Raw genomic sequence first — 27,741 nt, forward strand, 5'->3', positions numbered from 1 at the left:
CAAAGTGGTTTTGTGGCGGATCTTGCAGCTGCTGATGGCAAAGAGGCTGCAGCTGGAGCTGGCTTAGCACTTTTTCCTCGTTCACCACAAGTGGCCTTTCTTTGGCCCCTTTGACTGGCCATTCCTCTCGTCTTCCCGTATGAGGTGTAATAACGATAGGATCGTCCCCTCCATGATTGCCTTGCGCACGAAAAGGCTGAGGTTGCCTAATAGCAGCTCCTAAAGATTTTGCCGCTGCTTTTGAGGTCTGCAACCTCTCAAGGCTCTAGTCAGCCTTGTTGCCAAAAAGGTGCGACCCGTCAAAAGGCATGTTCAGGAGGTGGATCTGTACGTCCGGTGCAAAACCCGACTTCCGTAACCACGCAAACCTGCGCATTACCGTGCTAGTGCCCATGGACCTGCTTACACTATCCGCCGTGTCCAAACCAGATTGAAGGGATTCCTGCATGGCCTCCTTTCCATCTCTAACGGCTAGGAAACCTTCCCTTTCTTCCCCTTCTGGTATGTGCTCCGCCACACTCCCACAGTGTGTATGAAAATTTTGCCAAGGCACATGTAGAGTTGGCAGATTTTAATGCCATGCTCCCGGCTGAAAATACCTTCCGTACCCAACCATCCACACACTTATTGTCCCTGTCTGGAGGGATAGACGGGTACGCAAGTTTGTTGGGAGCTGTGGCTGCCTCTATGACCAAACGCTCAGGAGTTGGATGTTTTGACAGATAGCCGGGTCAATACTGGCTGGGCGGTATTTTGATGCGAGGGATTTATTTACCGGAGGAATAGAATCCAGAATTTCCCAATTCTTGGCCACCCTGTTTTGTAAGGCTGCATGAAAAGGTAGTACTGGGTCTTCAGTGGGACCATGGTCCAATATGTCTTAAATCGTCCTGGACGAATTGGGCTGGTGGTCTAGCCCATCCCAAGTAATCAACCACCTTGGTCATTAACTGACGGTAAGATGGACTGGCATGCTCTCCTGGATCTGGTCTACCAAAGTAATTTTCAGGAGAAGTGTCAATGCCACTTGCATTATGTAATGACTCCACCAAATCCCTCATTCCGCTTTCCTCTGATATCAAGCATTCTGGGACATTTTGGGTGCCATATTCCAGTCCATCTTCCTCCTCGGATCTCTCCCATTCCTCAAAAATTGATGTCAAGGATTTGAAAAACACCTTCCTAGGGAGAGGCTTGAAAACCGTCTCTGGGAGAGGAAGAGGTATAGTACCAGGTTTTGAAGAAGATACATATTTTGTAGTTTTCTCCTTCTCTTTTTCTGGCTGCCATGGCTTGGTTGGAGCCTTTGGGGGCCGAAGGTTTCGGCGTCGATAAAAGTGTCGATGACATAGTGGTCGTCGACAGGGTCTGCTTCGAGGGCTTCTAGGTGGCCTTCAACAGTTTCCCCTTCGAGGAGTGATAGGTTCCGGACGGCGTCGGTGACCTCGAGCGGTCGACTCGACTAGAGCATCTATTGCTCGGCATCCTGGAAGGTTCCCTATCCTTCCTTTTACTATCAGCCGGGCTCGAGGGCGCGCGAGTGTTGGAGCGATGACGCTCCCGGCCAGCTTCCGAAGAAGGCACAGACCGAGGCTTCGCCTTCTCAAAAGCCTCCATCATTTTGACCCTGAATGCTTCCCACTCTTCGGAAGGCGAATGGTTTGTGGCGCATTTCATCTTTTTCGGAGACTCGTCTGACGACGAGGTGGAGGGAGAACTGTGGCGTTGTTTCTTTGACTTTTTCGAAGACGACGAGCGATGAGAATCGCTTCGGGATCTAGATCGATGCCTTTCGCGTCGAGGAGATTTTTCCCCATGGGGTCTAGACTCGACGCAAGAGGCTTGTCGATCCTTCAGACCTACCTGTAGCTTTCCTCTCCTTTCTCGCAAGGCCTTTCCCGTCATCGCCTGACACTTCAAACAGGCCTCCATGTCGTGGCCTTCCCCGAGACACCACAAACACTTGCGGTGCGGGTCCGTGATCGACATTTTTGAGCCGCACGACTTGCCTTTCTTAAAACCCGATCTCAGGGTCGTGGTCGGTGTCGATGACGAGGACATAATTACTTTGTTATATTATATTTCTTGACAGAACTCGAGGCGCGCCGAATGTCCGAAGCAACTAACTGCGGAAAAACGGAACTGAGGCCAATGGGCGCCACGCGCTACTTATACACCCGATGACATCGCCCTCGACGGAGGCCTTCGAGGGACCATCGACTCGACGACATCGACGCACGGCGCCCTCTGCCGAACAAATTTCCGAAGAGCAGCAAAGCTGGATGGAAAACATCCAAGATGAGGAATACGTTGGAGGACACAATCCACTCGAAATAGCTGCTACTCTTAGCGACATACTGGACATACACATACCAGCAACACCGCTAAATTACTTCCTGGGGGAGATAAGCATGGTGTCAGTTAAAACCTGCAGACTTTTCGGTGGCGGGAGCAGTGGCCAAAAGAAGAACAAGTTACTTACCAACTGGTAAAGTTCTTTCGACTGGATGTTCCTCCAACGTATTGCACATCTTTGACAGACTCCCAAAGCAGTATCAGTGAATAGAGGAGGGAGAAGAATTTAGATATACCCAATCAGATGGCAGAATAAAGCACTGCTTTACCAAAGGTCATATCTTGACCATGGAAAGTATCCAGGGAGTAATGCTTGACAAAAGGTGTGAATGGAAGACCATGTTGCAGCATCACAAATGTTCTTAACAGGAACTCCCCGCTGCACGGCTGTGGATGTAGCCACGCCCATGGTGGAGTGAGCACGTAAACCCTCAGAAGGGTCCTTGCCAGCCAATCTGTAACATTCAACAATGGTGAGGATAATCCACCTGGACAAGGTCTGTTTGGTAACAGCATGGCCCAATCAGTAACCAGTGTAACCCACAAAAATGTGGTCGTCCACTCTGACCCTGGACATCTTAGAAATATAAAAGCTCAAAGCTCTCCGAGGGTCCAACCTATGGAGTCTCTCCTCATCCTTACCAGGATGAGGAGGAGGATGGAAAGCAGGAAGCACCATCTTCTGGCTCAAATGAAACTCAGACACTACATTAGGTAGGAAGGACGGACGTATCTGCAGTACAACCCTATCCTTGTGTAACACAGTAAAGGGTGGCTTAGATGAAATTGCCTGCAACTTGCTCACTCTGCAAGCAGATGTAACTGCAATCAAGAAAACCGTCTTGAAGGTCAACAGTCTCAAAGGACAAGAGTGCAAAGGTTCAAACTGAGCACCCATCAATAATTGCAAGACTAAATACACTGCTGTATTGTTCCGGATAGCCACCTGAAGAGCCTCTCCTGTTTTTAAGGAGCACACCTTTTATTTGTTGTCGCTGCTGCCGGCTTCATCCCTCTCTGGTGCAGACCCCCTTCAGACGTCCTCCTTCACAACCAAGCTCTAGGAATCGTGGGTCTGCGGGAAACCAACGGGAACAACTGCCAGGGCACCAGCTGCACCATTGAAATAAGGTACTGTGTTCTACTTGAGGAAACTGGGTGAATCCCTTTTCTTCATCTTCAAGGCTTGCCCTCGTCTTCCCTCCCTATAACTTTTGCTTCCGAACACTGACAAGGAACAAGTTACTTACCTGTAACTGTTGTTCTCCAGCATGGGTCTGGCATGGATTCACATGCTCATGAATATTCCCCGTCAGGCCGGGAATCCTCGGTATAGAAAAAAATCAGTATCAGTTTTGTTTCTGATCTGTCTTTCTTAGTAGTAACCAATCACTGGTCTCTGGGTCATACTGCCCCAAGCCAATGACTGCCCTCTCCCTAAGCCCCGCCTCTGGCAGCCATCCTCAGATTTGGTAGCACGTAAAGTGGCAGTATGACCAAGTGAAGAGCCGCAGAGGGGTAGGTGGGAGGGTTCGCATGTGAATCCATGCCAGACCCATGCTGGAGAACAACAGTTACAGGTAAGTAACTTGTTCCTTCTCCAGCATGGGGTCTGGCATGGATTCACATGCTCATGAATAAAAGAATACATAGCAGTACACACATGCACACCCACGGGAGGTGGCAACAGGCTCAACATTGAGCAATACAACAACTCAACATTAAGCATCTCTTACCTCTTCACCAGGCTCACCTTAGTCAAACAGGTTGCGCAGCACTGCTTGGCCGACCCTGGACTCCTCCCTGGAGTCCCGATCGACGCAGAAGAATCTTGTGAAGGTGTGCGTCGACCTCCACGTCGCAGCCCTGCAGAAGTCCAGCAGGGGCACACCAGACAGTAACCAAAGTTCACAAACAGCTGTGACGTCTTCCGAAAACTCTTTGTGCGGTCCACGTAGAACTTCAGCGCTCTAGCTACGTCCAGCGAGTGCAGAGTCCTTTCAGCCGGCGACGAAGGATGGGCTGGGCCTCTTCCACGACTTCGATGAGCTCTTCTTCAGAGGTCGTGTCCGTATCCACGATGGCCACCTGCCCCTCCCCCACCTTTTCCAACGAGGACTTCGTGGGGGTCTTCTCAATGGGCCTGAAAGACTACTCCCTCTGCGGTGGCACGGAGACTCTGGGTCCTGAGGTCGCCTCCACTGGCGTAGTCTCCACAGGCTGAGCCAGGGCTGCTGTGACATCCTCAATCGAGGTCTTGGCATGGTGAATTAAGGCCATCGTCACCTTCTGTACGCCTGGGGCCTTCACCTTGGGGGGAGGGTCTGAGCCTCGCTCCCCCTCTGCCGGAATCTTTGAGATCGACCGGGGCCTCTCCAGAAGCTTCGCCAGGTTCTCGGACTTCCTCTTACCCGAGCCAGAGCATTGGCTCGTGGTTGATGGCGCCGGGGAGGATGCGCCCTGTCTGGCAGCCAAGGATCCCGACCTTTCGGCCTTCCCGGTGCCCGCGGACTCGCGGTGCTTGGCCTTTTGTTGGGCCCCCGTCGCCGGGGCGCCCTCACAGGACTTAGAAGACCGCTCAGACTTCTTTTTCTTCTTCTCGCCTGAAGGCTCTTCCCTTCCAGACAGTTGGCGAGACGGAGGTGGTGATCCTTCATGGTCCGCTCTGACATGTTCCCACAAAACGCACAGTCCTTCTCCGTGTGCGTCTTGTTCTCATGGAGACAATAGAGGCATAACGAATGCTCGTCCTCGAAAACATTCTGAAGCTGGCATCCAGGGCAGGTCCTGAACAGCTTCCCGGGCGTCGAGCTTCCTTTCCTCCTGGGCCATGTCCGGGGTAGGCGTCGGAACTTCTGGAATCCTCCAAAAGCGTAACAACGAAATCTTCACCCTTGAGGGGCGTAGAAAACTCCGAAACAGATCCCCGTTGATCGGATGTAGAAACGGTGGAGCTTGAGGCTCTATTTAACCGAAAAATGAGAAAAATCTCCAGAAAAAGCGCGAAAACGCAGCAAAAGCTCGAGAGTTACAGCACGAGGACTCCCAACACTTGAACGTGCTGTAAAAATCTGAGGATGGCTGCCAGAGGCGGAGTTAGGGAGAGGGCAGTCATTGGCTGGGAGCAGTATGACCCAGAGACCAGTGATTGGTTACTACTAAGACAGATCAGAAACGAAACCGATACTGATTTTTTTCTATACCGAGGATTCCCAGCCTGACGGGGAATATTCATGAGCATGTGAATCCATGCCAGACCCCATGCTGGAGAATAGTTGTTCCAACTAAACAAATGGTTCGAAGTGCCTTTGCAGACCTAAGTTCTATCAGATGCAGAGGGGTGCTGTGGACAACAGCGGGCTCAGAGTGCCAAACCTACCAGCGGGTCACCAGTGGTTCCTCGACTCGGCTTCTTAGTTTCAGGATGCTTGGATCCTATCCTAGGTTCAGTGAGAACTCAAGAGATCGACCTGGAATGGGTGTTTGGGTGCTTCACTTATCCAGAATCTCCTTCGTGCTAAAACGAAGAGGAACCAATGTGAGATCTGCTCACATAGAGGCAAACCAGACGTGGACCTATCACGGACCACAGTGGTCCCAGTCATTCCTAGCACACCAGACTCTCTAGCACCCAGGATGTCTATTGGAACTAAACAGTCCAGCCCACATGCTGGAGGCGCACACACACAAGGCATGCAGAAGCCTGCGAAAGCTTCGGTTTGCGCGGGTAGCTGCATGACCAAATAAGGGTTTTCCCCGATCTGCTCAACCTGGGGAAGGTAAAGGACAGAACAAAAGACTTGGTGGCATGGCCATTTTGGGGCCAAGCCACTCTCCAATGCCAAACACGATATACGCGAAATGGACCACAAGAAAGGGTTAATATATGAAACATAACTTCCACCAGCACTGTCCTAGGCACCTTTGTACTTATACTGAAAAATACTTTGAGGGTGTCTAGGGCCTTAAAAATGAAAGGAAGACCCCAGCTCATTGTACTGTAAGGTATTAGTGCACTGGTAAAATGTTGCAAAGAAATTGCAACAGTGGAAAGGACTAAGGGAAACAAAGTCTCTCAGTACTGACTGTCTTTAAGAGCATGTCAGTTTCCCCATAACAAAGTGAGCGAAAACCCAACAGAGTGCAGTAGAAGGCTGTGCTACACTGGTAGAAGTCAGGCTAGGATTGTTGGACAACAGCAAAAAGTTGGGTGGTTCACAACTGGAGGAAAAATGACAAATGGAAATCTTTCCTAACAATGAATTATCGTGGCCTGTATCTCTGGCCATCCTTTTGCCTCCGTCCCCACTAATTTCCTTAAACTCTTCTGAACTTGCTCTGGTAGTACCTGCACTAGTATGTGGTAGAATATTGCTACTGTTTAGTCCCAAGAATCTCAGGTTTCAAGGCGCCAAAGCTCTAGAATCTCCTGAATGTACTGCACAGGATCTTCATCTTCCCTCATTTTGCGTGATGTGATCCCCCGATGTCCGACGTGTCTGGGTATTGTGTCCTCAGTGCTTGCCATGCCATACTGCTGCCCTGCAGTTTGCAAATGGCGACCCGTTGTGTGCTGTGTTCTGTGTTGTCACCCCCAGGAACCCTACCCTTTTCCATCGGCTGCATCTCCTAGATTCGATACCAGAAGCCCCTTCACGTCTCCTATTGCTAGCCTATGGCCAGCTGTCATTTTCTCCATCTCATGAATCCACTTCGCAGCTTCCGCTTTCAACTATGGCAACCTACACTTCACCTTCTTCTTGGGCTTCCATGGCACATACTGAGGTCACACCCCTCCTCCATCGAATAAGGATATCTGTGTGAATGCTTCCGCCTCCCCCTGTGTCCTCCTGGTCAGTCTCACTTGCCTGACCCCACACTCTCAATGCCTGCACGTACGTCTATCGGTTCTAGTATTGGTGCGCTCCAGGTGTAGTCATACGTTCTAGTCAACCATCTCCTTGAACAAACTATGGCAGTCTCCCTCTTCCTTCGTCCGGGGATATATCTGAGTCTACCGATATAGGTAGTGGTGTGTGAGGTGCAGAAGTCGTTCGCCTGCTGTACATGCTCTTCTAAGCAGGATCCTCCTCCTCTTTGTGTGTGTGTCCTGAATTCCCACGACACGCTTGTCTGTCCCCATCCCACAGACTGGGATCGAAACTGCTCGCCCCTCTCCTCCCCAATATACTTGTCCTCATTTTCAGATCCTGTGTCCATGTTGCTACAAACATCATCAGCCAAACTCAGTCTCCTCTATGTCAAGCCTGTGTTGGGTTTCATACTAAGATCGATGTCTCTTAAATCATCATTTTTACCTCCTGCCCAGGCCCCAAGGCCTCCCCCTCCTACAGTGCACCTGCCTCGTGAGCTAGTGCTATCAGGCCCTGTCCGTCTGTCCTCTTCAAGTCTATCCTTTCCCCTATCTAGGGCTACATGTGTCTTTACAGCCCTTATTGCTCATTCGTCCTCTTCTCTGCGCTCTCGTTCCCTTGCCAATCTGTCCAACTGTAACTTCCTATGCTTCCTCTCTGCTAACTTGAGTTTTTCCTGCTCCGCTATCTCTCTTAGTCTTTCTGCCTTTTCCAGCTTCCGCTCTCTTTTCTCGCTCATCTCCCTTTCCGCCCTCCTTTCCTTGAGATCTCTCTCGATCCTTTCTTCCTGTTCCCTTTCCATCCGCGCTCTCCCCTCCACTTTCCTTCGCTTTCCATCTTCCGTCTCCAACTTGTCTTCCCTCTTCCTCTGTCCTCTCGCTCTGGCCTCTCCTCCCTGTCCTTATCCCTCCTGTCCTCCTCATCCATTATCTCTGCCCAGTCTGTGGCTTCACAGCTCTTCTTCAAGCCCTCTATTGCCTCAGTCGCCCCTTCTGCCTCTCCATCCGTTTTCCCCTGTAGTTTCAAAAGTACCTGTGCTGCTATCAATTCGTTAGTTGCTATACCCCCTCACCCCTCCTTCGTGGCCTGCTGTACCTCGCTGCTTGCACCAAGATCACTTGCTGAATGCCCTGCGGCTCCTCCTTAGTATATAGTGCTGGCTTATATATCGGATCTGAGTACTCTTCTGCTGCCCTTAACTCTCGCATTGAGTACATCCCTTGCTCATAATCTGCGTCGTCAGATACTACACTTGGAAGGCCATGGGGAGTTGCAGAGGGATGAGTCTCTGGCTCCTTCACCTCTTGCTGGCTCAGCATCCACCGACGCCTTGCAGTATCTCCCTCGCCTTCCCGGAGCATGCGCCACTGTTCGAATTTGCTCATGCATTTTGTCAACCTCTTCCCCTTATAGGCACCCTGTATGTGTCAATAGTGATTGCTGCACGTCTTTGGAGAAACTCCGATAAGGTGGCCATGGTTTAGCTAATTCTTCTTGTCGGTACCTTTGGACCATTCTATGCTATATTTACAGACCTTCTCTCTGTAAGGTAGTAATGTCCTGCACAAGTGTTGGAGGAGCGTGCGCCCCCCCCTCCCACTATGTCCCTGATGCATTCTCAGTACCTATTACCTGACCTCAAGTCGAGGGCTTTGACAGTCCGCTGCTCAGGGAAAAAAGTACAGTATAATGGCAATACTTAAGTTGTGGAGCCAGAGAGGCTCGTAGAAACTAATCAGGCATGCTCTGCGCACCGCCACTCCTTCACAACTACGGCCTCCTCTGGCACACCCACAATCTTGCGCATGCCCCTGCCGCGCCCCCCCACTTGTTTACCTCGTCCATCAATCCCAAGTTTTCAACACTAGCTCCTCACTGTTTAAAGTTCCTTGTGTCCTATGTGCAGACCTATGGGTGACATCACTAAGCTAACTGAATAACATAGGGAAATAAAATATCACGCGGACACTATAATAACCGTTACTCTCCAACCACATAATCCTCACAGCTGTCTTCCTGAGCTTCAGGCGGAGCATACCAATATTCTCTTGTGATTGAACTGCACCCGCTGCATCTCCTAGCGTGCGTACGCCTCACTACAGGAGAATTAACCAGTCCACTCACCTTCTGCAATATAGGCCAGCTACCTTGCTAACCCTTACAGGGATACAGTCCTCTATGACCCAACCTAAAACGCCCAACCCACAGGAACACCAATATTTCATATTTTCTGTCATCCGTGCCCTCAAATCATTAGTCTAGGTTATTCACCAGAACCTTTTACCTCTAAAACCGAATGTGCCCTAAAAATAGAAAAGGGACTTCTGTCGCTACTCACTTTGACAATACTAAACGATACCTTGACAATACTAGACAATACTCAACAATACCCACCCTCACACCCACATTTGCTTATAGACTGGGTCAATACTTTCAATCCGTTTGCTGGTGCTGCTCGGCTGACGGCTCCTCAAGGCGCTCGCCTCCCAGTCTTGGTCTGCCTGGACAACTCGCGGACTTCGGGCACGACAATTGACAATGGGGCTCCCGACTGCCTGTACACGGGCATGCGTTTTCCTGTCTTCTCGAAATATGCGAGGGTCCTGCAGCCTCTCAGGTTCTACGGTGAAGGGGACGACCTGGTGCCGGGCTCACACAGCCAACCATGCCACTGCTACCAACTTGTTGCGAAGAACTCCCAGGTATGCCAGAGAGCCACTGTGAGTCTGCGGACTCTTGGAAGGCCCAACACCTTCCCCAGAATAAACGGAGGACTCAGTCAATGGCAAGTTCAAACTGTGGTTTATTACAGACAAAACCAACAGGGATCAGCACAGGAACAAGAGAAATCCATGACCGTCTTGTTCGTCCTAGGCTCGCAGGCTGGTTACACTACATTTGCGTCAAAGTGATGTCACAACCTGGGCCCTTTTCCAAGAAACCCATCGAACCACTTGAATGGGTAAGGCGTATTATACTACCTATAGTGGACATTATAGCGGTTATTCTACTGGCCCTCGCATGTCAGGTGACTGGCCTGGTCCATCCCCAAGTAACTAACAATGTTGCAGTGTGGCGGACTTACCATCTGCTCTGACCCTTTGCTAACCACCGCTAGGATACCAAACTGGTCGGCTGGAACTAACGTCTCTAGGCCTGGGATCTGCAAATATTCTCAGCTCTCTGTGTACCTCTTCAAGGTAATCAGAATGACTGCGACTGCATTGTAACTTGTGTGTACCACCTTGTCTATGAGAGTGCTCTTCTGCTCGGCGCAACACTTGAACTCCTATTGTAACATATTTGTTGTGGTCTTCTGTCTGGTAGCCTGAGATCGTCTCTCTTTCCCAGCGTTGGTCGCTGTCAGTTGTCTGCTTCAGTCGAGTCAGGTGTTCAGAGACCACGGATTTGAGCTGTGCAGCTCTGGATGGTGAGGAATAATTCATATTTGCTGCAGCTGGTGCTTTTGTCGTCCAGGGAATGGAATGTCTTCCGTATCTTGTGGCCTTGGCTCCGGGTCCTTTATCACACGGCTTGCTCTTGTCCAGCCTGAATTCAACTCAGGTCGGCTCTTGCTGAGAGGCATGTGGCCTACTGTATTTTTACAAAACCCTTTCTACAGTGTTCGTGCTATACTACATTCTCCATAGGTTAGCCACACGTGGTTCTGTGGTCCCATGGTTGCTCCTGCAGTTCCATAGGGTTGTTCACATGTAAACATCTGCAAGCTGTGCTCAGAAGCTCTTGCTTCTTGTGGTTTCTGCATTGCTGCATTTAGCTAGTGGCAAAAATGATAAAAGCAATGACAGTATGTATATGTGTCTGTCCTCTAACGATAGAACTGTTCGCCTGTGTTCTTCATGTATTAGAGTGTGTGTTTATGTCCTGAAGTGTGGATGGCACGTGTGCTTCATGTTGTCCAACGCTGCTAAATCGTGGGGTCTCGAACGACGTCAGCAACATGGCTTTGTGGTGCTTTAATCGAGACTGACGATTGAGGTGTCTTTAGTCACTGTCTGTGGCTCTTTGTCCACGCCGGGATAAATTTGTACCGCACCTGGTTTGTAGGGCTGCTAAAGGGCGTATGGCTGGCTAAATGTGTCTCACAACGTACTTGTCAATCAATGGACCACTAGGAATTGGTCCAAAATAGAATGGGTGATTGCAGTGTTCCTGGCCTCCTTCCGCATCATGAATTTCGTGGGAAGGGGAGGGGGTGGTAGCATTCCCCATCCCTCTTCAATCCTTAAGGAACTTATGTTTGAAAAAGACACTTTTGCCATCATACCCAAATAATCCAGGGTAAGGCTACCAGCCTCAGGATTCAAGATTTTCTCCTTGGAAAATAATTTACCATACTAAGCACGAGACATTTCCTTATACCCTTAGTTTTTCATTTCTAGTGTAAGGGTCAAATTAGTAGGTTTTGGCCACAAGGCCAGTTTATATAATTTTGACGAAACAGACTGATCCTTAGTTCTAGTTTCCTAAGTAGGGAAACTCTTTAGGATACAGACAGAGGCTGTTTTCCAACCCTTTTATTTTAATAAATGTGTGACTGAAAACAATACCACTTTGTGTCCGTCTCTCATTTCTGACCCTTCACAGTAGAAACTGATTCATTCTGTTACCATGAACTCCAATCTACCCAGCTCCCATCCCAAGAGTAGGCAATAGATTGCATGAGCAGCTACCACTAGGTCTGCCAAGAAAAGCTTAAGGATTACCATATAGAGGTAAGGAGAACAAGGCAGAACCATTAGAAACACAAGAATTCCTATTCAATATGTCTTAATAGTACTTGAGACTGACGACAGTCCCACCTGTCTTTCTCGTCTTTGTCCATATAGGATCAGGAATTTTTCCACTATATCCAGTCTGGACCATGGAAGACACCCTCTAATACTTCATGGTGTCCAGTCATATTTTCGAATGCAATATTTTCGAAAGTCAAAATGTCGAAAATATTAATTTGAAAATAATAATGTCGAAATACCAAAAATTCGAATATTTTTCGAATTTATTTTCGAATAATTTCACTTCCATGTATTTTTGAACATTAATAGTATTTACCATGTAATAGGTAATTTAAATATATATATATATATATGTGTTATTTATATATTTACTTTATATATGAAACGTTAATAAATAATAAATTACAAACTGGTAATAGTAGTTTTAACGTTGAACATTTAGTATACTTTTTGTCCAATAAATGGCGCTATTGTATATTTTGTTAATATATGGTATTGATGTCTACGTAAGGCTGCGTAACTACGGATACGTAGGCGACATTTTTAAAGTTCATTCTTGCAGCGTTTCCATCACGTTCGGGTCTCTGTTTTCGCTTGGTTTTTTTTTTGTTTTTCATGGACTTTCACCGGATTTCATGGATGCAATGGGTTTTTTTTTTTGCTGGATTCGATGGACGTATTGGTTTTTCTGATCTATTGATTTTTTCTCCGGTTGGATTGTGGATTTTTTTTCCTGGGCTTTCTTGGATTTTCAACTTTTTTTTTTGCTGGATTTCACTGTTATGGATCGCAGATGTGGATTTCTTTTGGATGTTATTTTTCCATGGAATGCCTTCTGGATTTTGGGTTCCTTGGATTTTTCTGTTTTTTTTTATGGTTACTGCTTGGATTTCTCATGGTGGATCGGTGATTCTTCAAAAACTTGAGTATTGTTAACATTTTAAATGATACGCTATTGAATCTAGGTAGTTCTCTTTGTTATCTTGGTTAAAATTACGTACTATTTGCGCAAGTCGCTGCTCATAGTCTCTCTATTTTTTCTTTTTTAACTCTGTTTGCGAGTCAAAACTGTCATCTGTTCCTTGGTGTTTAGGCAAGGTTCTTTACTCGTGGGTGTCACCTATTGGCTTAACCCTTACTACTCTTCATTCTATGGGGTTTTCGTTAGTCATAATGTATTTTATTTACAGATAGGCAAATGGTTATGTGTTGGTGGGCGAGAGGGGGGTGGGTGATTGCGGGTGTACAGGTAAGGGGGGGTGGTGGGGTAATCCCCCCCCCATAAAAACGGGACTATTACCAATACTTCACATTGGTATGTTAGTAGTGTTGCTCGACTTTTTTTTTTTGACATTTTTGTTTCGACCTATTGTCTTTTTCTATTATATGTATACATTTTCAACATATTTGTTTTTGACATTTTTTTTTGACATTTTTGTATTTCGGCATTATGTTTTCGATATTATGACTATAAACCATACTTCATAATATTGAAGATATTTTGAGAATACCAGAATTGAAAATAGTATTCATCCTGAAGAAAGTGGCCACTCAGGAATCCCGCTGAAACCGGTTGACTGTTTAAGAGTTCTGGCTGATAACCCAGACTCCAATTCCCTTATAAATAAAGAGGGCTTGCTAAAAGAAATTGATTTAGTTATCATCACAGATTCTCTCCCCATTACATTATAGTGGTGAAAGAAACATTGTTTTAGAACAACTCTATTGACCATTGGTCATAGAATCATTTTGTTTTAATCATAAGACACACACCTTGGGGGCGGAAATATTAAACACAAAATACCGACCTCCTTGCTGTGTGCACTTGTAGACACTAGGAAAGTGTTTTAGAGAGGATAGGGTCAGGATCCCGACATCTTTTGTAGTCGGCCCAGCAGCACCCACTAGGGCATACAACCAATCGATATGAGATTTTTTACAGATCGGGTCATTCAACTTTGTGCTAGGGACTCAGCAATAGGAATAACTTTGTAATTATTTAGCCTTCTGTTTTCTAAGTGTTATAATACTGAGGCGCAAACGGGAGGCATCTGCCTTTCAACTCCACTTTGTGGTTACTTGTATTTAGGAACATGCCTCAATACCCTACAACGCAAGGCAGGGATATTCCTGCTATTGGGTTCAAATATGCCCCATGGGGCCACCACTTTGTATACTGAGCAGCTTTCCTTCATACAACACCCACCCATGGTTATTCAGGTTGTCTATTCCCCATCAACTTAGCTAGTATTAAGTTACTAAAAGCCTGGAATTGGCTAATCTGCATAATTGCGATTTTTTTATCTGCTCGGTCATTCCAGTTGAAGACTCAATACTCCTCCAACAGTCTTCACTTGTCAAGTGTTTTAATCGTAGGTAGGAGTCCCAACCAGCCAGCAGTTCGAATAGTGACTCCTAACGTCAGCTTCCACTAGCTATGTATTTTCTAGTAGGCTGATTTAATCAGCGTCCTCATATCTCAGCCTTTTGATGGATTTTCTAGATAACAAAAAGTACCTCAGAACGTCATTTGCTTTGGTTATTGAAACACCTGTGGTCCAGTGGATTGTGGAGTATATGCATGCTCATTTCTAAGATTAACAGTAATCATCTTCAAATGTAGCCACTAGTTCCAATTTATTGTCTGATGGAAGGCAATGCACGTGCATCTTGTTCAAATCCGAACCTGCATTTGTTAGTTTAATAAACCTAATATATGAGCAACATTTGTTTCGCATCAAGACAGTGAAGGCAATACTGCTAAAGTAAATATTGAAAAGTCGACACCACAATGGCAACCTTTTATGAACCACTGAACACTTATTTATAGGTGAAAAAGAAATGAAAGGATGAAAGCAGAAGGTACTATATCAAAAATGTGAATATGTAAAGTACAATATTACAGTCAAACAACGCATGTAAACAGGACAACAATAATCAAATACACATTTAGTAATTTCACTGGGGATCACTGGGAATAAATGATCCGAGAAAGGTTTATTCCCAAGTAGCCAGGCGTTCAAGATCAAATCATCATCAAGCAGTACCAGTTAATTTTCTCTTTTCCTTTTTGATCTTCAACAAAGCTGTAAAAATAGAATTGTGTTGCTGCCAGAGAAGGAGTATCGATTTTGTGTGCCAGAATCTGGAAATGCTGTGAAGCATCTATCGGAATAATCTGTATTTAATCAAATACATATTTATATTCCCTATCATATTCACATTCCAGATGTCCCCTATTTGTAATGGCACAAAGCAGCTTTTACACATTTCAGACCCTATCTAGTTATGGCAAGGAGCATAAATTGTCTTACCTCCCAATCCAGTATTTCTGGCTTTGAGGAAAAAGTGCTTTTGCAGTAATTGCATTTCAACTGAATATCACTCTGCGGTACAAACTGGCCATTAGCAGAAGACTGCACACTGAGAGTCTGAAAGAAATTGCAAAAAGTATTAACGACAATGAGAACACTTGCCACGTGAACTTTACATTTTTCTTTACCCTGACTCCTTTCTTTATTATTGCAATCTGAAAGATTACAAATATGCAAAGTGGAAGGAAAACAATTAGTCAATCACATTCACCATGATCACGCGTAATGGCATCCAGTCCACTAACTGTGGGTAGTGAAGTTTCTCTGGAAGGGCGTGGTAACACACAAAACCAACAGAGTCTCTACCACTATGAATCCACCACTACTTTGCACCAGGAGACACACAATATCGCACATTTAAGCAGCTTAATTTATTTCATTTTTGTACACAAATTCCTCTTTGAGAAACCCATCCTTAGGGACCTAGAATGACAGAGTCGAAACCTTTGTTCCTCCTGCCAAATCGTATATTATTCCGGGTTTTTAGCGTTCTAATTTCATTTAAGGGAAATTGTAAAGTCTCCTCTGAGAACTCAATGCCTACATGAACCCGTGAAGCGTTTCCTTTCTTTTCCAGATTATCCTTCTCATGCTCAGAATTGAAACAGTCATGCTAGAAGTAAGCCTGTGCAAAAATGTTAACATTAATTTGATCACTTTCCTAGCATTGACGGCAAAAACAAAATCTAACATTTTGATGAATGGAAAATATTTCCTGCGTTTGTAGAAATTAAATAAACTTGGCACTCACAAAACAGTTACACATTTTCTGCGCCCCATTTTTGAGCCAAAGTTGCACTTTATGAAATATCTTTCAGTTGCTGATTTGGCCGAAAAGGCCATTGCAACAATGATCCAAGTATTTTAATAATTTTCGTCAGGGGTTTGTCAAGCATTGAACCGGATATCCGCCTGGCATCAACGGTATTGAGCAGCACCCAGACAGATCTACCTTGGCACAATGGTTCACACTTCAAAATGGCCAACCACCCGGTATGTTACACTGCGAAAGCCTCTCCCGATGGGGATTTCTTCTGGGTCTGCAAATTCACATTCTGGCTGATTGAACATCTATGGTGATGATCGGCTGGTCCCTGCATCTCAACTTCTGGTATCCACTGCTTCCAGTTTCTTTTTTGCGTTTTCCTCGCTCTAAGGCTGCTCGCTCTCCCTCTCCCAGATTGGCATTAGCTTCTTCCTACAAACTCCTTGACCAGAGTTCTTCGTTATTCTGCTCAATCACCAACCTCTGTGGCCTCCCTCCACCCATCATTCCTGTACTTACCCTGAAGTACCTGTGGCTCCTCCATTCAGTTACTGGACCTTCTCCAGCTTCATGTAACAGATCCTGAACACCCACAAAGGTGAGTTAAGTGACCAAAAAGATTCTCACCACAGTGACTAATATACTCCTAGTCCATACTCCCTTTCCCAGCCATTTGCATCACAGAGGTGTATTCTCCCCCTTTTATGCACATTGTCTATGATGGCCGTAGCTAAATCTTATGGGGGTGGAGAGAGAGATGTATGAAGAAATTGGTTTATGGACTAGTAGTACAGTAGTCACTAAGTTGAGTTATTCCTAAATTGTGTCCCCGATCCTTGATACTATATGGACCATTGCACAACACTTACACAGAGGGGGACTAATCAGAGCTACTCTATGAGAAAAGATTTTTAAAACCTGCCTAGCCGATAGCTGCATTAGACTGAGTTGGCATCCATTCAGTAATGCTTGCAGAAAGCAATAGGGATACACTAAGTAACAACCCAGCTGATCACATCCCAAGATACCTGGGTATGATAAGCCACTGCTAGCTTGACAACTGAATAGTGAAAAACCATGGTAGACCTCATAGCTGGATGATGGCAAGAGGAAGGTAGTAAGGGAACGCTCCTGACGAAAGGACGGGTGAGTCCACCATGTCCTTGTGGAATACTGTGAATGACTAGATTATTAGAATGCCTGGAGTGGCTGATCATACTGGCCAAAGTGGGAACACTATGAAGGCCATTTTCCACAGTGAAATGCTGATCTCTACAGATGCCATAGGCTCAAATGAAATTTGAGCCAAGGCTGTTAACAACAATACGACAGTACTTCTTTCAAAAAGAAAATTGATTTCTTTCGTTTACCACGCAAGATGCAATTGAAATTGTTCTGCGCAACTGTGGAACTCTCTGAATGTGCAGAGCAATCTGGACATTTTGAAATGAAGTCGAAGAGCCAGTTTCGTACTCCAATACACAATTGTATGCTGAAACCATTTCAGAAACAAGTCCTTGATGATTTCAAAAAGATTTAATTTAAACATAGGACAAAAGGCAACTTTACAAGGTGTGAACATGAGGCATCGATGAGGTTGTGGACTAATCCTGGGATTATTCTGAAACGGGCAGATAAAGGAGGAGCTTTAGTAATCATGAACCGAGATAACTATCTACAAGAAATAGAGACAGTTCTAAGAACAAGAGACATATATAGAGATTTTCCATTACCCAACTGTGAAGCTGCGCCTCGGCTGGTGCCGCCGCGTGTAGCCAGCCCGCACGAGTCGGGAGGCGCTGCCATGTCTGCTCTTTCCCTTGCGGCAAGGCAAGGGAAACACACTGCGGGTAGCCGGGGCTGTGCCGTGGCTAAAACCGCTACGGGCAGCCGCGGCAAGGCCGCGGGAGGAGCCGCTGTGTACAGCCGCGGCGGGGCCGCCATGTACTCACCTGATCACCCCGGTCCGGGGGAGGGGGAGCAGTGCCCACAACGGCACTGAGATGCGGGAGAACAGCGCCCGGCTCGCCGCCCCCGTGCGCCTCCTGACGGTGCCGGAGCTGCGCATTGCTGGGGAGGGACGCCCAGCATCCGGATGCGTCCCTACACAGCGCAGCCACAACCGCATGGCCAACGCAACCGCCCACCACCACAAGGGGAACGGGAATGGCGACACCCCGGGACGGCAACCCTTAAGAGGGGCGGGACCACGTCCCAGGAACCAATGAGAAGGGGGTTAACCCAGACCCTCAGGGATTGGAGGGGGCTTGAAACCTCCAGGTGTGTTAAAAGCACGCCAAACGAGACTAATGGGTTGCTCTCATTCCACAGGACACGGAGAGGAGAGAGAACCAGAGTGGTGGGCCTATCCGGACACCGGCTCGAGATAGGACCAAGCCCGGACTAACGCCGTTGTACTACGGGAGGCCAAGACACCAGTGAAGCTAACCGGGAGGACTTGATAGTTATTCTTTCAGCATTTGCTGCCCTTAACCAGTGAATAAATATTGTTTCAGCATTTGCCTGTCTCCGACTATAATTCCACTCTTCACAACAACAAACGAAGTTTGTGCTTTTATCAAAAAACTCTCTTAAAAGAGACTGAGCACAATGGCTTTATAACACACAAAACAAAGGCATTCTTAAATAAGCTTTATCCTACCCATGGCTGTGATGTGCATTTTACCAAATGACCCGCCTGGAAGACCAATAATAGCAATGAGAAATATCTTTTGGAACCACTTGCACAATATGTAGGTAAGGCTGTTCAACCTCCGATATAGTCCTCTAAAACCTACATTAAAGACACCACAGATTTTCTGTAAAGAATTCGAGAGATCACTTTTGATGAGGAACAAGACATATTTACCAGGGATGTGTGTAGCCTATACAATATAACACATGCAGCAGGTCTAGAGGCTATGGAATGGCTACTATTGTCTACCGACAAGTGTGCTGCAGACAAGGTTTTTGCTTTGTGCCTACTAAAAATTGTTCTATCAAAAAACATCTTTAGATTTGAAAACAGATTCTACATTCAAATCTCAGCAACATCCATGGGGTCCAGTTATGCAAATGATTTGAAGAATCTGTCTTGAACGAAGAGAGTGGACAAGACATCTTAAATGCCTTTAAAGGTTCATAGATGAAGTGTTTGGTGTGCAGAGGGGTTCACTGGACATGTTAAATAGTTTCTTTGAATTTATGAATCACCTGGCACCAAGAATACAATTCTCAACGATATTCAGGACCACCAATATTGAATTTCTAGATGAGGATGTGTATAATACGAATGGAACATTTGATTGGCCACAGAGATGGGCTAGCAGCTCTGTGCAGCTCCTCACCAGTGGGCCCATTCTGGGATGAGAGCCCGCCCCCCAGTCACCACTGACTGAAGTAGCCCACGCCCCTGTGTGATTCCCTGACCCCCACTCACCGTGGAGTCTTTTCCTCAAACTCCGGGGACGAAGTGAAGCCGAGTTAGGTGTTGCTGTGAGGGACAAGGGGAGAACCCAACGCCCGATCTGAGCGGGGGCTCCACAGGACTCGCAATGGAATCCAGTCCACAAAGTGGGCCCATAGAAGACAAAGGCTATGGCACACAGGCCCAGAGGCTCTGGGGCCCTCCCCCCGGAGGACCGGAGAAGTGGGAGCCATTCTGGAGGAAAGAGGAGGTGAGGAGTGGGGGTCAGCCACAGGGCAGCAGTGCCCTTCGACTCCCTTGAGGACCCACGCTGCCGCAGGGGTCATTTCAAGTAAATGTACGCCGCCCCCCAGATCCTAGGAGGTAGATTTTGCAACCAGAGGGCCGCTGTGGGCCAAACAACCAGGGAAGAGGTGCGGTTGAAAGGGCCCCCCCAGACAGAGGCCCACAGACCATCCTGGAATCCACTCTCTCCCACGGCTGCCCACTCAAAATGGAAATCTGCCCCGTTGCAGGACTCACGTGGAGGGGCCCAAGAGCTGAAGTGATCCAGACCTTGTCTGAGCCCTAGCCCCCCCCACCCCCCCTGCCCAGTTGGGGCAGGCCCCACATCTGCCCCTGAAGCGGGCTGGAGATCCTACCCGCGGCCTGGGAACACTAACGAGCTGAGCCCCTGTGTCCCCCAACACTGCAGCCTACCAACAGCCAGCCAGTGGCCTTGAGGGAACTCAGTATAAATGGTTGGGCTGCTGTCGATTTCCTGATCTATCCAGGTCAGTCAAGTGGTAATGTGCACAAATGATCAGGGTGTTCCGAACGGGTGACAACCTCTAGTGACTCAGGGACTCCTATAATAAGTATCACTCACAAGTTTTTCAAAACAATTTTAGTAATCAAAGAACTAGTAGCCCAATACAAAAATTATAATCCTAGTTACAAAGGAAGAAAACAGAACATACCAGTCATGTGATACAAACAGGTTAGCTGACAAATGCACATGTGGAACACAAAATAGGAACACTATTGACAATACATGTTGTGCAGAACAAAAACAGGTTGGTCCCAAACAATCTTCTGGAACCGTACAATTTTTTCAACATTAGCTGATCTAAACAACTTAGAGGTGACAGTGTTGATGTTAGACACTGTGGAAGGGAACATCGACACGGGTTTGTTTCGGCCACTGGTAGCAGATCATGTGTGCTTAGGATTGGGTGGCCTTCATCAGGAGTAAAAAAAATAGGTGGAGGAGCAATGGATGCAGAATCCTGTGTTACTCTGTAGAAAATGGGACAGAGAAGAGAGTGTGAGACACTACATTGCCGTTCCGGTAAATTTATTATTCAGTATGCTCCTAATGCTTCTATTAGTAAGTAACGCCTAGAGGGGGTTAACAGAGTGATGCAAGAGGTGTTCAGAGAGGATGTTCCGGTAACGGCCCACCGAGGTCCAGAGGGATCGCAGAGCACTGCACCAAAAAGCAAAGGCCCTGGAGACAGGCGCAGCGTGAAAGGGCTCCGCAAATGTAAGTCGATGAACCCAGCATACCCCCCACAATCTTGAGGGAACAGTGTATGCCTTAACAGAAGACTGTAGCCCTACCCAAGATTATGGCGATGTCATTGGCCTCACTAGCCTGACGAGGGCTTGGGGGGCACCCCTAGCTGCATATGTCTGACGATTTCCCTTCATCTCTTTTTTCTACATTGATTCCACAAAGTTTAAGAATTTCTAATGCTGTGTTAATTACACAAGAATGGGGCTCACTGGGGGGGGTGGGGGACTCAAAGGGGACAATGTGATGTTAGAGTGCCTATACATGGGGTTACTAATGGTGGTCTGGCCTGATGATCGTTAGGAGTCCAGGCGCAAGGGGTGGGGGTTGTTTGCACGGGGGTTAACATGTTCACTAATCCAGTTGTGACCATTCAACAGAGGGTTAGGTTGATAAAAAACAGCAAAATTGGGTTCACAGCACCACTGTACAGGTTAGGTAGTCCGGACAAGAGGAAGGTATATGGCTCGAATTCAGACGTAAATGGCTAATGCGCTTGGTACTGTGATTCTGGGCTCCCTAAATGTCAGACGTTTAAACTCCCCAAACAAGAGATCCCCAACACGCAAATTCCACCGATCCAAACTAGATATGTTTCTGCAGGAAACACATTGGCAGAGAGTAAAAAACCGGCCCTTAGAGCCAAAGATTTAAGCAAGGTCTTCTATGCGTCCAACCAGTATAAAAAGAAGGGTGTGGCAATTGTGGTAGCTGCCAAGCTAAACTTCATCCCGAAGGCGGAGTCAAAAGCTCCCAATGGTCACTACGTAATGATCTGGGGTGAAATTAAAGGTAATGCGGTTACTCTGGTCACAGTGTACTGCCCTAATGAAGGTCAAGATCAATTCTGGGACTCTCTGAAAGGGAAGATCCAATTGTTCATTGAGGGTTCTCGATAATAGGGGGAGACTTTAAGATGGTCCTGGACCCTGACTTAGACAGGAAAAGGGTGACCACACATGCAAACTCCCGGGTGGAGTACAAAAAAGCCTGTCTGGGGCAGAAAGGCAAGACAGGCAAAAACAACAGGCAGTGGAGGAGTAGCAGCAGCGTCAAAATATAAAGTGTACACAAAAAGCCTCTAGAAATGCTCTAATAGACATCCTGCCTTCCAGGAGGCTGCTTTTTTATTTTAAAATGATTTCGTTTGTTACAAACGTTATTTTTAGAACTTGGTGATACACAAAATTATGATATTTAACAATTCAATTGGGTAAAAAGAAGAGATGAGAAAGAATAAATAAATAATATAAAGACAATAAGGAGATTTCTTGTTGTCACTTTTGGCATCAATGAGGCAAATCATCAGTATCTTTGCGTGGCTTTCTGTTGGTCTCCGGGATGTAGTCCTAAAATATGTTGTAAAAATTGAACTATTGTGTAGATGAACAGGTTACTTACCAAAATAGTAACTTTCTTTCGATGGGATGTTCCTCCGACATATTCCTTATCTTTGATGTTATCCAATCCAGCTTGCTGGCCTCGGAAAATGTTTTCAGTAGAGGGCGATCCACGTCGACATCCCTCGAGTCGGTGTCCCTGGACAGCCTCTGTATCGGCGCTGACTCGCGCAGCGTCCGTTGCTCAGGTCTTTTTTGAAGTTCAGATTTGCTTTGCATTAATTGGTTAGTGACCTTGAAGGAGCGTAAACTGCAACTACAAGGGAAGTTTTACTGCAGGGATGGATGGGAGGGGCGATGAGGAATACGGAGGAACATCCCATCGAAAGAACATTACCAGTTTGGTAAGTAACTTGTTCTTGGAAGGGATTGTGTCCTCTGACGTATTCCTTATCTTTGATAGACTCCCATAGCAGTAATATAAAGAGGAGGTGGGAGTAAAGATGAAATATTTCCCTTTAAAGATGTACAGAATGCAACACAGCTTTCCCAAATCTTGTCTCCTGGGTAGAGGAGGAATCTAGGCTGTAAAATTTGGTAAAAGTATGTGTGGACGACCATGTGGTAGACGCACATATATCTTTAATATGGACCCCTCTTTGGAGAGCCGAAGAGACTGCGATACCCCTGGTTGAATGAGCATAAGATGTTGAGGGGGTTCTTTTCCTGCCAATTTGTAGCATTCTAGAATGGTTAAAATGATCCATCTTCAACTGTTTTGTGATTGGCAATCCTAATTTGTGACCTGCATATCCTACAAATAATTGGTCTGCTTGCCTTATCCTAGCAAGTCTGCTAATATAAAAAGTCAAGGCACGTCTTGGATCCAGCCTGCGTAATCTCTCTTCCTCTTTCCCTGGATGGGGAGGAGGATAGAACCAGTAAGGTTATTTTCTGAGTAAAATGGAATTCAGAGACCACCTTTGGGAGAAAATTGGGCTTCACTTGTAAGACAACCTTGTCTTTATGAAAGATTGTATGAGGAGGTTTGCAAGATAGAGCTTGCAATTCGCTCACTCTTCTTGCAGAATTTAAGGCCACTAGAAAGACTTTAGTGAACAAGAATTAAGTGGTTCAAAAGGAGTACCCATCAGAATATTTAAGACTAGATTTAGGTCCCAATTCGTGGGGTTTGGACAAACTATGGAACTTATAGGCGCTGGTAGGGTATGGTAGTCCTATATCCGTTGGTTAAGTAGAAATTATTGGTGAAGGATGAGGCAGATTAGTTTTGAATTTCGCACGTGATTTGTTTTATTTCTATTCGTTGAACCGCACTAATACAATTCTTAGTCAGTTTCAACACATGGATAGCTTTACACAGCCACAGCCGATAGTCGATCAGGATAGCGAACGTGACGAGATAGCTGATTCATGCCAGCCGGCACAGCTCGACTATCCAGTCCTCTGGCACCCCAGCATGGGTAGGACCAGCACACCATTCTCTTGAAGCATATGATACAACTCAAAGGCCTTGATAAAGACTAAGGTTGAAACGCGCGTCGGCTGTGGCTGTGTAAAGCTATCCATGTGTTGAAACTGACTAAGAATTGTATTAGTGCGGTTCAACGAATAGAAATAAAACAAATCACGTGCGAAATTCAAAACTAATCTGCCTCATCCTTCACCAATAATTTCTACTTAACCAACGGATATAGGACTACCATACCCTACCAGCGCCTATAAATTCCATAGTTTGTCCAAACCCCACGAATTGTTTTTACAAACAGGAACCCTGGAGTTGGTTCCCTGACAAACAAGAACTAGGCTGCAGGTCGTAATAAAGTACCAAACTAAAAATAGGAGTGCGCAGGAGTGAGGGAGTTCCGCCTACCAAACTCCAACCTTTCCTTTCAAAATAGATTTAGGTCCCACAAAGGAACCTGAAAAGGTTTTGGTGGATAGACATTTGTTCATCCTTTCAGAAATTGGATTACTACGGGTAGTTTGAAATATGAAAGCTCCTCAGCAGTACGCTTAAAGATAGACAGCGCTGCGAGGTAGCCCTTGATCGTACCAATTTGGAGACCTGAATTTGCTAAGTAAAGCAAGAAAGATAACACCATTGGTGTATTACATGAAAAGGGTTCAATATTCTTTTCTCTACACAGCTGCAAAAGTTGTTCCAACGGCAGCGGTATAAAGTCTTTATTGCTGGCCTTCTAGCTGAAAGCAACACATCTGGGAGATCCCAATCCTTGTATCTCAACCTTTCAGAAACCAAGCGTGAAGGTTGAGGGTTCTGATGACTGGATGGAGAACCTGGCCTCCCTTCTGCGAGAGAAGATCCTCTCTTTGAGGAAGATGAATCAGAGGACAGATGGACATGTCTAGAAGTTCCGGGTACCACGTTCTCCTGGCCCAATCCGGAGAAATTAGGATCATGGCTTTCCAGAATCTTCTCAACCTCCTGATCATTTGAGGAATGACAGGGACTGGAGGAAACGCGTACAGAAGTGGAAACTCTGAGTCCACTACGAACGCGTCCCTTAGAGCTCCTCTCGGGTAAATTCCCTTGAACAACACTGATCGCACTTCCTGTTGATGCTGGTGGCGAACAGATCCACTTAAGGGGTTCCCCAAGGTCTTGAGCTAGCTCCCACTCGTGGGAGACTGTGCTCTGCCTGCTCAGACGCCGTAAAGTTTGCACAGTAGCAGTGACCCTACGCCCCCTCTTTTGTTGAGGTAGTGCATGGCCACTGTGTTGTCCGTTATTATCAGGACATTCTTTCCCTGTACGGACGGCAAAAAAGCTTTCAGTGCTAGTCTGATTGCTCTCAGCTCCAACAGGTTGATGTGTAGTCTGGACTCCGATGGAGACCAACGACTGCTGATGGTCAAGTCGTTGGCATGGGCTCCCCACCCCGTGAGTGAGGCATCCGTGACTACCGTCATTTCCGGCCATGGTTGCCAAAAACGTTCTCCTTTCAAGATGTTCTCCCGACAGGCCCACCACTGAAGGTCTCGAGCTACTCTGTCCGGGACTTGTAGGAGATCTGACATTCTTCCTGAGAATTGCGACCACTGGGTTCTTAGTGCCCACTGGAGGGATCTCATTCTCAGGCTAGCCTCTGGCACTAGGAAGATGCAGGATGCCATGAGGCCTAAGAACCTCAAAAAGTCACAGGCTGGTAGACGTTGGGCATTTTGAAACTTGGTGACCATCTGTAGAATATCTTGAGCCCTCCCCTCTGGTGGCAAGGCTTTTCCCAGGGAAGTGTCCAGGACTGCTGCAATGAACTGGAGTCTCTATGATGGTGTCACCTGTGACTTCTTTAAGTTGAGGGAGAAGCCCAGCCTGTGAAGGAAGTGGCAGACAATCTTGCTGGATCTGAGCTTGTTCCGGAGATACTGCTCAGATCAACCAATCGTCCAGGTAGGGGTAGACGTGGATCCCTTACCTCCTTAGACTTGCAGCCACCACCGACATTAGCTTTGTAAAGACCATCGGGCGGAGGTCAGCCCAAATGGCAGAACTCGAAATTGATAGTGAGAGTTGCCAATTGCTAACCTCAGGTATTTCCTGTGTTTGAGATGGATTGGCACATGGAAATAAGCATCCTGAAGGTCTAGAGATACCAACCAGTCCTGAAGCTAGAGGGCCTGAAGGATCTGAGAAAGGGTTACCATCTTGAACTTGTCTTTCCTTGAGGAATTTGTTCAATTCTTGCAAGTCCAAGACGGGTCTCAGTCCTCCGTCCTTCTTTGGTACTAGGAAGTAGGGGAAATACCAACCCTTGTTCCTCTCCGCTATGGGTACCGGTTCTATGGCACCCTTCTCTAGCATGTCTAAAATCTCCATCATAAGGAGCGGGTCTGGAAGCTTCAAAGAGTTGTTCCACGGTGGATGACTGAGGAGTGTGTAGGAAGGGCAGGCAGTAACCTTGGGCAACTGTCTCCAATGCCCAAGCATCTGATGTAATAGCCTGCCATTCTGCCAGATGTTGCGTTAACCTGCCCCCTACTGATGTCTTGTGAAGTGATACCTCAGAGGGATTTAGAAGCGGCTGACGCAGATGCCAAGGGTAAAGTAGCACCTGCTGCTGCGTCTTTTGTACCTTTGACCCGTCCACCACGGATGAATCGTTTCTGGCCACTTTGAGCTGGCTGTCCTCTGCCTTTTCCGAATATGGAGTAAAAAGCGAAAGGACCTACCCCTCCAGGAAGCTCCTGAGGGGCGATTTGGAGTCTGTCGGATTGCAGCCACAAGGGATTTCACTGCTGCCTTGCAGGTTTGTAATCTCTACAGGCTGTCATTAGCCTTCTTTCCAAATAGAGAAGCGCCGTGAAAGGGCATGTCCAGAAGTCTGGCTTGTACATCTTAGCAAAACCAGACTTACGCAACCACGCAAATCTGTGGTACTTGCCGCCATGGCCCTGCTGATGCAGTCAGCAGAATCAATGCCTGTTTGGAGGGACTCGCACACTGCATCCTTTCCATCCCTCATGATGTTTAAGAATGCATCCCGTTCTTCGCCTTCTGGGAGACAGTCAGCCGCAGATGAAGCACTCTCCCAAAGTGTGTGGCTGAATCTTGCTAGCGTGCAAGTGGCGTTGATAGACTTAAGCGCCATGCTACATGCCGAAAAGACTGACATGGCATCCAATCTTTTATCATCTCTGTCCTGTGGAATAGTAGGGTATGCCGACTTACTGTTAGATGAAGTCGCTGCCTGTACAACTAAACTCTCTGGAGTTGGATGCTTGCTCAGATATTCAGGATCTGAAGCTGATACTCTGTATTTAGCAGAACGTTTTTTATTTACTGCAGGGATAACTTCAGGAGTTTCCCAATTCGCAGATATTTTTCTTTGCAGTGCAGTATGAAAAGGAACAACAGGATCCTTCTGCGAACCTCTATCTAAAATATCAGTAAGGTCATCCTGCTGAAAAGAAGGTGAGGGTGTAGGTGTAGTCCACCCCATGAATTCAATTATTCTGGCCATTAGAATCCTATAAGGAGTCTCAGCATGCTCTCCAGGGTTTGGTTTAGCAAACTACTTCTGGAGAAGTATCTTAACCACTTGCCTCATGTAGAGACTCTTGAAGGTCTTTTAACCTGTTCTCCTCAGAGATTAACTCCTCTGGCATGGGTATTGTAGTCATTTGCAGACCAAAGGGTCTCATTGTCGGAATCCTCCCCTTCCTCATATACAGGGGACAAGGCTCTAAAGTAGTCGGATATGGATTAAAACCCATTTCTAGAGAAGGAGCGAAATTCGTTGTCATTGCT

The 27,741-nt window shown here is 46.6% G+C and overlaps 1 protein-coding gene across 5 annotated transcripts in view; it reads right to left on the reverse strand.

Annotated features, from left to right (window-relative positions):
• The window catches only part of ZMYM2 (zinc finger MYM-type containing 2), a 2,192,903-nt gene that overhangs the window by 1,481,010 nt on the left and 684,152 nt on the right, over positions 1-27,741 (reverse strand). For all 5 annotated transcript variants that reach the window (XM_069640238.1, XM_069640242.1, XM_069640239.1 and 2 more), the window contains one exon: positions 15,301-15,417. In XM_069640238.1, the coding sequence (XP_069496339.1) occupies positions 15,301-15,417 (117 nt within the window). The remainder of the gene's footprint in view (positions 1-15,300; positions 15,418-27,741) is intronic.

Source organism: Ambystoma mexicanum, chromosome 7q (genome assembly GCF_040938575.1).
Source record: "Ambystoma mexicanum isolate Mex_15411 chromosome 7q, UKY_AmexF1_1, whole genome shotgun sequence".
NCBI lineage: Eukaryota > Metazoa > Chordata > Amphibia > Caudata > Ambystomatidae > Ambystoma > Ambystoma mexicanum.